The following is a 13,182-nucleotide window of genomic DNA, read 5'->3' as shown; positions in this document are numbered from 1 at the left end:
GGACTCAAAGCAAATATTTTGCAAAAGCTTTTGGGAATGTCCAAAAGATTACAAAAAAAAAAAAAAAACACATTAAAATACTATTTTACTTGTACTTCATTGAATGAATCATGGGTTCTATGATAAGGGAAATAGTAAGACAGAAAAGCGACGTAAATAGAGCTTTTTGGCAAAACAGGGTGTTTTTTATGTTCATAAGAGATAGAGTAATAATAGTCGATCTGTTTATCGAATTAAAAATTATGTGGAACGTAAGAAAAAGTTCTTTATTTGTTTTGTTTGAAATAATGTAAGCTATATGTATAAAATCCTATCCAATTCCATTAATAGTAATACTTCCAGGGGAATTCTTAGATTTTCAAAGCCAAACACATTCAATTGATAAATTATTTGTAAACAACCGATCTCTGATTTCATAGCACGCAAACTATTGTTGATAGGAAATTTTGCACGAAAATCATTCAGTTGTCAGGTTATTCCCACAAAATCAAGCCAAAGGTTAAATGAATCAACATCTCCGTTGAAATTGTCTTTCAATTACAGAGCCAAATGAAATTTATTCAAGAACGAGGAAGTTTCTTTATTTACAACAAATGTCAACGACACTTTCGATTTCTTGTTACCGACCAATGGCACGGTCAACAAATACAGGGTATCGATCTAGTTGCCCTTTTGATTACTTGCGAATTTGATGAAATGGGTATGCAGAGTAATTGATCATGGAATGTCCAATGTAATCGACGCAGCCCATTTGTTAGACGCTCGAATTGCTTCAAGTTCAGCCAGAAATTGATACTCAAACTGCAGTGGAGCTTGTTGGCTAGCCCAACCAAGAGCAGGGTATCAATAATAGTAAATAAACTAGAATCGTATGGACATTATTTATTCACTGTTGAAAATTCCATAAAATCAGAAATTGATAATGATTACACGGTAATCAGCAAATACATCACAAATTCCCATTAAAATTTCAAGTATTTTCAGTGACTGCACTTGAATCCGGCTAATGATATCTACTAATATAGATAAATATAGCATACAAGCTGCAATCAAAAATGAATTTTTTGCTTATCTAATAAACAGAGCTTAATTTACTACTAATTAGCTAATTTGAAGTGCATGGAAGGCGACTCTCCCGATGGATTAGATAAGACCTAGCCCACTTTGCTTATCGCTCTGCAAAAAGCCAACAAATATAGGTCAGCTGGAATTTCGAGCATCCAGTGCTGCACGCCAATTTGGGGGTTTGGAGCTTTCGGGTGTTACTCGCCGCTAATGGAGGGATCTTAATTGGCCGACCTCCATGGCTTCAAGTTCAGTGCTGGTCAATCGTGACATATGTGAGTGCTGTCAATAATACCACTGATACTCTTAATGCCGCTCGTTAAACGGTTCCCACCGACCCAGAGGGCGGTACTTGCTATTTGACACTCTTTCGGCTGGCGAGTGCTCCACATTATATTAAATTGAATTTGGTGGCGATGTCTCGCTATAAAGCATGATACGCCCGTAGTCGATGTGTGCAATTCCCGTTAGGCAACCAACCGACTGGAATCGAGCGATTCACCAATTCTCGATCGGATACGATCCAAACCGAACCGATTCCGGCATTCAGTCCGCCGTTTGAAGAGCTCGAGTGCGCGTGCCAACTGGATCAGCTCCCCACAATCCCATCCCTCTGTACCTTAAAAAGCATATATATACATATATATAACTTTAGTTTTTCAAGATCACGGCAGAGAGCAGGGCATCGCTCCTTGCTCACACCTACACCTCTACGCGCCTTTAACTCTCTCTATCTCTCCAGTTCGGTGCTCGTGTCGGTCGTAAACATAACTCAAAAAGCGCTGGTGAAGTCAGTAGCCGGCTAAACGCGACTCGGGTCGGAAGTCTCCGCTCCTGGCAATCAGAAAATCCCCACCACGCGATAAGGGTGTACATAAAAAAAAAAAAAACGGGAAAAAATAAATAAAACAAGTTAAATAAATATATAAGAAAATCATATGAAATGCAACTTTTCGACGACTTTTGCAAAAGCTTCAACAAGGAATTGCAAAGGGCGAATTTCGGCTTTGCGTACAATCGAGTTCATTTATTCTACAGATCTCAGGTGAGGACAGTTTTCCACGTAATAGTCGTCCAAACACAGCCGTCTTTATCGGCGCTGTTACAACTCAGGTGGTGGTGTGGTATCATACGTGCAATGCAAATAGCAGTAGCGAAAATAAGTATATACATAGTAAGTAGTCACTGTCATTAGTGTACCGTGCAAAAAAACTTCGTGTGAGATCACAGAGGCACGTGTTTCTTAAATATGAAAGGCCAAGGTGCTAGTAGCTGGGTCGTAATGCATTTGAAATGCTGTTCCCAGACGACTTCGCACTACGACCCCGGCTATCAGCAAATTAACTAGATAAGTGCAATAAAAAACATGATATAAACATGATAAGCGAAACACCCGAAAAAGGGTTTTATTTTAAATTTAAAGTAAACCATTAAAATTCCTATAATAACAAGTTAACGAAGCTCCGCGCTTTAAGCTAAAATATAAACTGAGTTCCCCAGGGCATCGTTTGTCTGCCAGCCATTAGAAATACACTTAAAAGGTAAAAGTGGCTTATATACCAAAAGTTCATTAGAGTGTGTTCAACAAAAAAAAGCGAAGTTCACAGAGAACATAAAATGTTATGGTGAGAACACACTGTACACGCAGGCATTGTTAATTAATTCGTATTTAATTAGCACAGCTAAACTAAAAGCTGTTGTATTGCTCTAAACAAATATCACACATAGAACAAACTAATGTGTAACCCAGATGGAGATGGAATTATATTTTTAACCAAATGTTTATGAATGAAAGCAAGGCACCAAAAAACATCTATTTAGAGTAAAAGAATCTTTTAACGCTAGATATTTGTACACTTACGAGCAAATACGAGAGTTATATGGACAAAGATATCTATAAGACCATATGATGATACCACGTTAGATAAGAATTATGAAGTTTGCAGCCCCCTTTTTCGACGATTCATACTGAGAAAATACCAATCTGCGCTACATTAATGTATGTGTGCCAACATTATGAGTCATTTTCGAATCACCTAAATAAATTCCCTCGAACAAGCCAAGTACTGAAAACCACTGATAGTTATTGGAGCTCCTCGAATAAAACTGATTACACATTTCTCACGAATGAAATACTAATCGAATCAAAACAGGAACCAGACAATAGTTTTGGCGCTCGCCATAAACATTCTTGGTAGACCTTATCAGACAGCCCCAACAAGTCCATAAACATCCATGAAGGATCGCGTAATCTAACGAATCAATGTTTTTATTTCCGCAATATTTAAGTTCTAAACAAATCAATTTGAATAATACTCTACGCACGCAACGCTAAAAACTGTGATGCGAAGGTGATATCAGTTAGACAGGCCCTAATTCTGACTACGTCATTGCTAGTGATAAGCGCTTAGCATGTTTGTTAACGCGGGCAAAGGTGTGGAATATTTTAATTAAAATATTACATGATTATTAATCGATGATCGTGTAAGGGTCAGGCTGGGGCACGCGATAAGGAATTCGCTATCAATCACAGCAACAATGTAACAATGAATTATTGCACATATATAATATATTTTATTTAATCAATTGAATTATTATTATTTTTTATTAAATAGCTAAAACTATTTTATTCTCGTGTTGCAGTGGCAAAAAGATGAGATCAACACCATATACTTGCTCTACCGTTGGATTTGGGCGCTGTTCTTCCTGGGCGTGTACATCATGTGCGTTATCGTTCAGTTTTGCGATGGAAAGTTCTTCATCTACATGACCAACTGGGGATTCGGGCTCTGCACGATCACCATGCTGATCTCGGCCGTACAAGTCACCTGCTGGCACTTCGATGTGAGGAGCACCCGGAGCCTGGTACAGGAGTCCGGTCACAAGGCGGAGACGTCGAGGGGCCTGAAAATCTACTGGTGGCTCTACAATATGACACTGTCGCTGGCTCTGATCATATCAACAGTATACTGGGTGTTCCTCCATGGAAAAATGAGTGAGTATTGCCGTATCTGCGTTCGTTATTTACTTTGCTTTAAATGGCAGTGGTGGTTGGGTGTGTAAGCTATTACATACCTTACGATATCTATGTACAATAGACAGAGGGCATATTTTATTTCAAATTTAATGTATATTTCCCTTCGTTACAGACAAACCCATGCGATTCCCTGCCATCAGCATCATCACCCACGGCATGAATTCTGTGATGATGCTAATCGATTTCCTGGTCATTGCATTTCCGCTTCGGATACTGCACATGGTGTACGGGATGAGTCTGGCGATATTCTTCTTTGTTTTCACGCTGATTTACCATTTATGCGGGGGAACAGATGAGTGAGTAGAATCTTGGAATCTTACCCGTATACCTTGCAATTTATCACAATTCTCCTGCAGATTTGGCAATCACTACGTGTATCCCATTCTGGATTGGAACAATCCCAACCGCTGTATGGTGACCTTTGTGGGCATCTTCGTGCTCATTATGTGCTACTGGGTGCTGCTCTTTGGACTCTACAAGTTGAAGAGAATGTTCAATAGGGCATTCAGTGTGGTTTGGTCTCCTCACGCTGTGGGCCTGATATGAGGGATTTAATACACACAAAGTCATTCAATATCACCTCATTGGCGCACCCGCACGTATACCAAGTTCTATATGCATCGCCAGCATTATGTAACTCCCATTAACAAATCCATCCAAAAACGACACTGAAAAGGGAGTCGCACACTTGCATGCATTTATTTATATCTAGTATTTCATATTGTAAGTTTTAATCATCTGGTTCCTTAACATTGAATTGGTTTAGTTAGGTTAATTCTTATACATTATGTTGTTATTACATATTTGTATTATATAGTATAAATATGAAATTTGTTGAAAATACTCTACCCAAGGGATAGATCAAAAGAATAATGGAATTGTATAAAAATATATAACGAATATCAAAAGTCGAAAGAAACGAAAGTGAATAAAGAAAATGTGGCGTTATTTAATTTAATTGTGGGAATCGAATATATTATTATAATAGCCATGAACAATATTTTGAAGGGCAAGCAAAATAATTTTTAAAAAGGTTGTATTTATGTTTATTTTTGCTGTTTTTTTTTGACAATTTTATCAGTAATTTAAACGAATTCATTCAAAATTTAAACAATTGTAGCAAGAGATATCATTTTAATTGTTCTGCATTGTGAGCAAGTTTATCTCTAGTCTTTGGAAGCAATCTGTAAATAATTTTTCAAAATGTTTTTTAATACCCTGTCATCTTTTATCAGCACCGTAGAGGTCATTAAAACATTGACTGTGAAGTGGAACAGGTTGAATGACACTAAAGATTTCGGTAACCGGAATACTTACTTTTTCGCTTACTTTTCTAACCCAAATTTCAAGCCTTTTGTTATTCTTCAATGAAATGGTTAGCTTTTTCATTGTAATGTTGCAATTAAACTACAAATTCAGTTTTTGAGAAAAATGTGTTGAGTTCCTTCTAAATATTACGAAATAGAACAATTAAGACATTATCAAGATCGAGCTCTTTTCTTCTCTTTTATACCAAGCTGTACACGCAGGTAAAATCTACTTTTATGTGGCTGCAAACATTTGCCAAATAAAAGCACGCACAAATGCACATATTTAGGTGAGCGAGTAATTAAGCCCAAAGTGGACAAAAGAGGAGGGCAAAAACAGAGCCAAAAAGCATCCATCGTTTTTTATGGCTACTTGGTCGTTCTGTCAATACAATACCCAAACACTGTAAAAAATGAAGGCATATCAATTTGAACATTTTTATTAAAAACATTAATATCAATAGATTTAAGATCATTTAAGAAATTTCATGCGACAATGGTCAACTCTGTATTCAAAATAATTCTTTAAAACTGATAAGAATTTTCAGAAATATATTGCTGATAATCCTCTGTGGAATTCCGAAATAAGATGCCGAATTATAAAATTAAAGGGAATTTGTATTAATTTAAAATGAAAGGCATAAAACAAAACCTTGAAGGGTCTTAAAATTCACAAGTAAAAATTTGAGTTATAAAATCCCAGAATTGTTTTCTCTGTACAGCTTCTCTCTTTCTCTCTCTTTTGGCTCTGCCGTAAAATACATGTGCAAGCACACCTGCCTGCGTCGACGTCGCCGTCGGCTGCGCAGTCGGCGCCGCGTCTGCGCTTACGATATTATATCGTAATACGGTGACTCCAGCTAAGCAGCAAAAAAAAACGGCAAGCCGCGATCAGTTTCGATTCTTGCTTCGCAGCGAGAAGTTGTGATTTCTCGATCCGATCGCCGCATTTTAAGCTTTTGGTGCGTTACTTAGTAGTATTAACATGGTTTTTGCTGTTGTTTCTATGGCTGTTCTGGTGCATCGGTGCGTGAATGTGAAGTGATCGGAGGGTGTAATACTCAAACAGACTACAAATCCGCTCACAGCAAACAAACAAACAAGCTCGAAATGGCTGGATACCGTTATGCAAAGTTGTTGTTGCTGTTGCTGTGGTGACCCAAATAGAAATTACCAACCGGGCCAAAAAATAAAAGACAGTTCAAGCCAACAGACCGCGTTTATAATCGACAAAGTACATGGCGAAAAAAAAAACGATGCAAAATGTGTGCTACTTGACAAATTGGCAAAGTAAAAGCAAACTAACAAAGATGGAAAAATAGCTAAGATTTATTTAAAGAATTCTTGTTAGTGTGCTGTATGTGCGCTCGGTTAATTTAAAAGGCAAATAATTCAAAAACACACATTAAGAAACTAAATACACACCTGAAATAAGTTATTCTAAACAAGAAGATAGATGTATTCTATGCCATTGCTTGCCAGATTTGTTAATCAAATTAGTTATTAGAGTTGGAAATATGTACTCATCTAAATTATTTACTTGGTTTCTTTAAGTTCAAGTCCTATTTTTTATTCGGATTTCTTGTAAATTTTGCGTTCTTAGATGTACATATATCAGAATAGAGTTTCTACTTTTGTGGCATTAGTTTTGCATACATATTGGCTCATTGAATTTACGATATGCTTGAAATTTTAGGCACGTTCCCAAAAAACGTTAATGAAAAAACGAGCCAAGTGAGCGATTAAAAGTTTCCTGTTCACCAAATAGCAACAAATTCAAGGAGCGGCAAACCAATTTGGACAACAAAAATAATCATAGTGTACAAAGTGGTAATTTGAAGGTGAGTTAAGCCGTGTAAAATCTGCAAATACGGTCTAAATACACATTCAATCTTTAGTGTTATCTAATTAACCGGCATTTTTCTGCGGTTTAAATTAACAGTAAATACAGGGCATTCCAGATTTGTTTATATTTATATTCTCACAAATATTATAATTTTATTAGCACTTCACTATTTCGCTTCCTCTTGATTATCGAGTGAGATAATTATTTTTTTACACTTTCAGTTATTGTACACTGACCTCGTTCAATTCGATAATGACACCTAGTTGAAAACCGGCTTTGTTTCGTAACAGAAATTGATCATTGAGAATATGGTGCATAAGTTGATCATGAGCTATATAGAAAATTATAAGGCAAAATTACAGCTTTTTTAAGTAAGAATTAAATATAGCAAGCACTCTTATCTGTATAGCTGCATTTATAAGATATTTTAGCCAAATAAACAAAATTGGCAAAATAATCATAATTGGCACTCTGCGTTTAATCAACAATCCGCAGACCAATTATATTGAGGGCTCCAATCATCAATCAGGATTTATCAATTGGCTAATTAACGTCTAAAAGTGGTTGATTAAAAACTTAAGAATTTTTATGATCATTTTCGATTGGCCTTTTGGACGAAACTTTTGGACATCCACTTCAAGCCCATATGAAAGTTTCGATTGGCTATGATTAACATTAACATAAGAAATGCTTTCAATGGCGTTGAACTCTTTTGATTTCACTTTCTATTGGAGTGATTGAAGCGATTGTGACTGCTGAATAGATGACGTGTCTTATCTAATCGAGTCGATCTTGATGAGGGAGTAGATATCATGGGAATCTAAAGTCTTCGGCTTGCCATTCCATTCACTCGAGTGGTTTGACGGCATTCAAGACGAATATTTATTTACACAGCTTGTAAAGGTCAACAAGTTTTATTTTTTAAGGTTCAATGTGGTACAACTTCAAGAGCCATAAACCTATATATCATTTGGCTACAGTGCGTTTCATTGATAAAGGGCATTTCAACAAAGTGACTTAATTATGCTTCAAAGTTTTATCGTGCAAAAAAATTACGACGAAATTGACAATTATAATCAAGTGTGGAAGTCATAAGGAATACTCAGAATAAAAACAGTAAAAAATTACACACATTTATGAATCAAACTACGTTTTAGCCTTACCGTTTCGTCACGCAAGTCACACATTTGTGGGCTGAAGGTAGTTTTTTGGCATATTTTGTTGACGAAAATGAAGCCTGAAGCGACAGTCGAAAAATCGTGTAAATAAAATGCAGACTAAACAAGACACCAAAATGTCTTGGCCACCAAAGTGGATGGCTCAGAGTTTGTTAACTGAATTAGCCGGCCTCCTTCCCTCACTTTTTAGCTCGTTAAAAAGATTCATTAGCGTGCCATGCGAGCAAGTTCAGGGACAATGAACATCGCGCACTCGAAAAATGTTTATATCAGAGTTATACTCTAGAGAAGTAATTATAATTTAGACGGGTATGGCGCCACGTTTGTGTAAAGCCAACGCGATTGCCGTGAAAATTATGACTGAATACGATTTTAGGGTCTAGTGTTGCGGACAGAAAAGCTGTTTGCGATTCTGGTCTAGACGAAAGCATATGCCGTCTTAATGAACACTTAGTCCGTCTATTGATACTTAGCCTTTTATTTAAGCACAACAAGCTAATTACTGTATTATTGCATCATTAAATGATTTTGAGACCAAGGTTAAAGACAAACTGGCTTTTTGAGCACTATCTTATCGGGAACGCTGAGGTTGCTCAGGTAATGAGAAGAAAAACAAAGATGTTTTATCTAGTCATAGGCCATTATGCAGATTGCTGTAAATATTCTTTACAGCTTAAGTACTTTGTTAATTACTCAGCTCTTTTATTGACGTCCTACCTCAAGGTACGTTTTTTTTTTTAGTATATCCTCATTTCTGTGCCTTAGTGGGCTACTAAATTATTTTATTGGGTAACCTTATATTCAATTTTTGCAATTAACAATCAACCGATGACGGGCAATAAACTGCCGAGGGTCTCTTTTTGTTACCCTCGATGAAGCGAATAATTATTCACTGAATACATAATAATAGTGCGCTCAACGATGCGAATGAACTGTGTGGTAAATTGATCCATAAATGATGCTACCCCCACCGTGCCAATTTATATAATTATATGAATAGTCGGCCAGACAATAGTAGCATTATTAGCGCGATTAAGCAGTCTACTTAGCTCCAGCTCTTGAACCTTCGCAACTTGGGTTTCGCATTTTGCACACTAGCCTGTAACCTTTTTGGGTCAGCCTAATCTTAAAAACAGCGAAGATTTAACTACCCATTATGGTTATGGCTTAGTAGATAAACACTACACTACCAAACATTGGTCAAAAGTTCAGGGATAAATGTTAAATGGAAAACCGTATTACGTATAGTCAAATTTAATTCAAATTTCTGTAAGCTATGCACACAGTCGTAAGACCAAAATTTGTAAAAAATAAGTCGAGCCAATAGTGAGTACACATTTTTCTAGGGTTCCATTCCACCAGATTCAGCATCGATCTTGTGATCGTTATAGATGGGTTGCAGCAGCTCACGGGCAGCTTCGTGATCGGCCTTTCCCAGGGCCTGGGATCTTCCATAGAGCTTGATGTACTTCTTTTCCTTGTCGTGAACCAAGTAGCCACCTCCAAGACCCTGGGTGCACAAGCCCATCGACTCAGCCTCCTTTTTCAACTCATCGTATACGTCAACTGGGAAAATTGAAGAATGTTTGTAACCTTAAGGTCATGAGAACTATCTCAACTCACGATGGTACTTGGCCTTGGAAAGGCTACGAATCACCTGCTTGGCGCTGCCCATTTCCCCATGGATGTAAACGTGGGCCATCATGTACTTCGATTTTCCACTTTCCACTTTGGCAACAGGAAATGCGACTAGACTTCGCATCGGCTTCTCACAATAAAGTCGAGCCACTACATTTACAGATGTTCCATGGTAATAAGGATAACCCACTAGCGAATGGCTACTTACCTTGCATCATTGGCCGCCAAACGGGCTTAAGAAATTTTCCAGCAAACTCCATCTCGAAAAAAAAAAAATATTTTTGCTTTTTACTTGTGTACTAGCTGTCGACTATACTGAGAATGAAAAGTGAATAGCCTAAGGTCCCGGACAAGCTCGATGAGTGTTTTATAAATGTTTACTAAGGTTCGGAAAATTGTGTGCTTAAAAATATTACTACGACATAGATATCTATAATTTCTATATCTATAATAATTTTATGGCCCCAAATATAATAATTAAAGTTTATTTTTCTGTTTATTAAAACTGTATTTTCCCATTAATTATAGTGAATCGTGATAAGCAATATACAGCTGCGCGGAGAATGGAATCGCTGAGTACGATTCTTATTACATAATCGTGCTGGGAATCACTGCTTTCGCAAAAGCTCCAAACCAAATATATAGTCAGGTTCTTAAGGGCTCAGAAGCTAGCGAGATGAGCAAACTACAGGTGATCGTGCACCCGGTGAAGAAAGAATTCCAGCGCAAAAGCTGCGGTTTCGACCATGATACGCCCGATGATTTTGTCAAGTCTCAGGTAAGAATTAAATTAAGGCGGGGGATGGGTCAATTTAAATAGTTCAATGAAACGTTGACGACAGTACAAATAATCGCGTCCTTGGGCCTACGAGAAAAACGCCTCCACTCGTCACGCACCTGAGCAGGTGTGCTTCTATTTGCTTTGCACTCAGGTCAATGTACACGGTGGGCATATAAAAGTGCAGGTTGTCGTAAGCTACGATACTATAAGATAGCTCTAGAGATCAATCTGGTTACACTTGTCAAAGGTCTTGGCTTAAATCGCTGTATTAGTGTCTCCGATTAAAAGTAAAAGCTTACTTTAATATAAAATCCATAACTAAAGTATTTTAGTGCATGCAATACCGACTTTTCTGTCGATCACACTTTGATGTATTACAAAATTTTGCTATTTTTATACCTCAACCAAAAAATGCCAATTTGTTTTATATTACTTGACCGAATCGAATCTCCTTTACCATTCGTGAAAGACATTGGACGTTTTACCATTTTGTATGGGGCTCACCTTGAGCATTTTTAATGACTTCTTTTATTCAGAGTATCAATAGAATGAGGGGTCTCTGGATACGAATATATATGCACAAACTGATATATATGACAGTACACTTTGACTTGTGTACACCGATTGCTCTTGCATTGTAAATTACTGGATTGAAATATTCATAAGCAGTAAGCCGTTACAAATTGTGTGGCAAGTCAAGTAAAAGCAATACTTTAAACATGCGACAGGTACAACAAATTGCGCTTCTCACTAATGGCGACCTTTAACCTTTCTAATACACAAATTTGGAAGGGCTAGGTGCAGTACGGTGCATGATTAAAAATTCACATCGATAGCTTTGGAAATGAATTATAATATATAACGATTTATTAGAAATATCTACAATGCAGTTTTCAATAAAAGCTTGTATACAATTCTTATATTTTATGTTAGTTTTAACAATTTTGTATCCATTACAGTGGCAATCATGTACCAAGAGTATGGCCTATTTGTTTTATCGCTGGTTCATGGCCCTGTTCTTTGTGGTTGTGGTAATAATCTCAATGTGGCCAGAAGCGGATGATGAAAGCAGTTATTGGCTATACTTTATCTACATGACCAACTGGGGCATATGGATGTGTATGTTGACCAACGTCTTGGGTGCTATTCTAGTCACTATATGGCATTATCATCCAGAATATGCGGGTGAGTACGATATGGCCATTTTGAAAGAAGAAAACAGTGTGCTAATATATATGGTTCTATATACTCCAGATAAGCTGTTGAATATGAAGAGCTACTTTAGCTATTTCCGTTTGTATTGGGGTATGCACATCATATCTCTGGTCTTGTCCATCGTCATCACCATCATCTACTGGAGTATTCTATATGATGGTAAGTTATTCTTGCACTCAGGTTGCCATATATCATTGACTGGTTTGCGTTTCCTTTAGCTAATGAAAGCGCCTTGGACGCCACGAATGTACTCACTCATGCATTCAACTCGATTTGCATGTTCATCGATCTGTGGATTGTAGCTCATCCCCTGCGGTTGCTGCATATATTTCTGCCAGTGCTATTCGGAGTTGTGTTTGCCATCTTTTCCTATATCTATCATTTGTGTGGTGGCATTAATAAGTGAGTTTTAAATTTCTAACCACATAAAATGAGCTCTGATTTAAAGATATGTCATACCCTATAGGAAAGGCAAGCCTTATATCTACTATGTGATTGACTGGAGCAAACCTCAGAACGCCTTCATCACGGTCGTTGGCGTACTTTTGTTGTCCTGTTGCATTTACGTGCTGCTTTTTGCCTTCTTCAAGCTGAGATTATTCCTCCATCGACGCTGTCGAAATGCAAATTTCGTACTGCCCACCAGTGCGAAATCAAATGGGCAAACTAATGGACTGGACGATAAATCCGGAAATGGAATTCAGCACTCACCATCTCGCATATCAATGGTATTGGGCAATTTCGCTGGCTATGAGAATCAGGCTTATTTGCCCACTGGCGAATTGTCGAATAAAGGCTAATAGTTGAGTGCACAATTTAGTCGGTAGTATTTAGTCAAATCAACTTGTAGAATTTATGACCAGTGATATTATATTATATTGTTTTGTGTTAAGTAAATAAATTCGTTCTGCGGAGTATTGTTGCTTAACGGCATTTGAAGGTAAAACCCGGTCTACGTCCTTCGGGAGAATCAATATTTATACTTAAACAAAAAAACATGCTTAAGAATTCTGATCAAAAATTCAAATAGTTAAAAGTTCGAAAAGGAAAGCATGAATGTAGCCAATAGCCTTCGGGGTTTTTCAATTCGTTTGACACGCCCGCCTTTGGGAACT

The 13,182-nt window shown here is 37.3% G+C and overlaps 3 protein-coding genes and 1 pseudogene across 4 annotated transcripts; 3 read left to right on the top strand and 1 right to left on the bottom strand.

Moving 5' to 3' along the window:
• Positions 1–922: 922 nt before the first annotated feature.
• Positions 923–2,009, top strand: LOC27206866 (annotated as a pseudogene).
• LOC6731591 (protein rolling stone) lies at positions 1,708–5,060 on the top strand. Its single transcript, XM_002078696.4, has 4 exons — positions 1,708–2,110; positions 3,709–4,060; positions 4,215–4,398; positions 4,459–5,060. The coding sequence occupies exons 1-4, from the start codon at positions 2,009–2,011 to the stop codon at positions 4,646–4,648; spliced, it is 828 nt and encodes a 275-aa protein (XP_002078732.1). The 5' UTR covers positions 1,708–2,008; the 3' UTR covers positions 4,649–5,060.
• Positions 5,061–6,273: 1,213 nt separating this feature from the next.
• On the top strand, positions 6,274–13,013 carry LOC6731589 (protein rolling stone). Of its 2 annotated transcripts, none has more exons than XM_016178597.3 (7): positions 6,274–6,371; positions 7,106–7,250; positions 10,600–10,849; positions 11,812–12,037; positions 12,107–12,226; positions 12,286–12,469; positions 12,534–13,013. In XM_016178597.3, exons 3-7 carry the CDS (start codon positions 10,748–10,750, stop codon positions 12,865–12,867), a joined length of 966 nt encoding a protein of 321 aa, XP_016024267.1. In that variant the 5' UTR covers positions 6,274–6,371; positions 7,106–7,250; positions 10,600–10,747; the 3' UTR covers positions 12,868–13,013. The 2 variants fall into 2 exon arrangements, with proteins under 2 accessions (XP_016024267.1, XP_016024266.1); XM_016178596.3 differs by having other exon boundaries at positions 6,290–6,435.
• Positions 9,672–10,436, bottom strand: LOC6731590 (sex-regulated protein janus-B). Its single transcript, XM_002078695.4, has 3 exons — positions 10,280–10,436; positions 10,057–10,221; positions 9,672–9,999 (listed from the first exon to the last, which is right to left on the bottom strand). The coding sequence occupies exons 1-3, from the start codon at positions 10,329–10,331 to the stop codon at positions 9,776–9,778; spliced, it is 441 nt and encodes a 146-aa protein (XP_002078731.1). The 5' UTR covers positions 10,332–10,436; the 3' UTR covers positions 9,672–9,775.
• Positions 13,014–13,182: the final 169 nt, after the last annotated feature.

Source organism: Drosophila simulans, chromosome 2L (genome assembly GCF_016746395.2).
Source record: "Drosophila simulans strain w501 chromosome 2L, Prin_Dsim_3.1, whole genome shotgun sequence".
Taxonomy (NCBI): domain Eukaryota; kingdom Metazoa; phylum Arthropoda; class Insecta; order Diptera; family Drosophilidae; genus Drosophila; species Drosophila simulans.
This window is presented reverse-complemented; position numbering and strand designations above follow the sequence as displayed.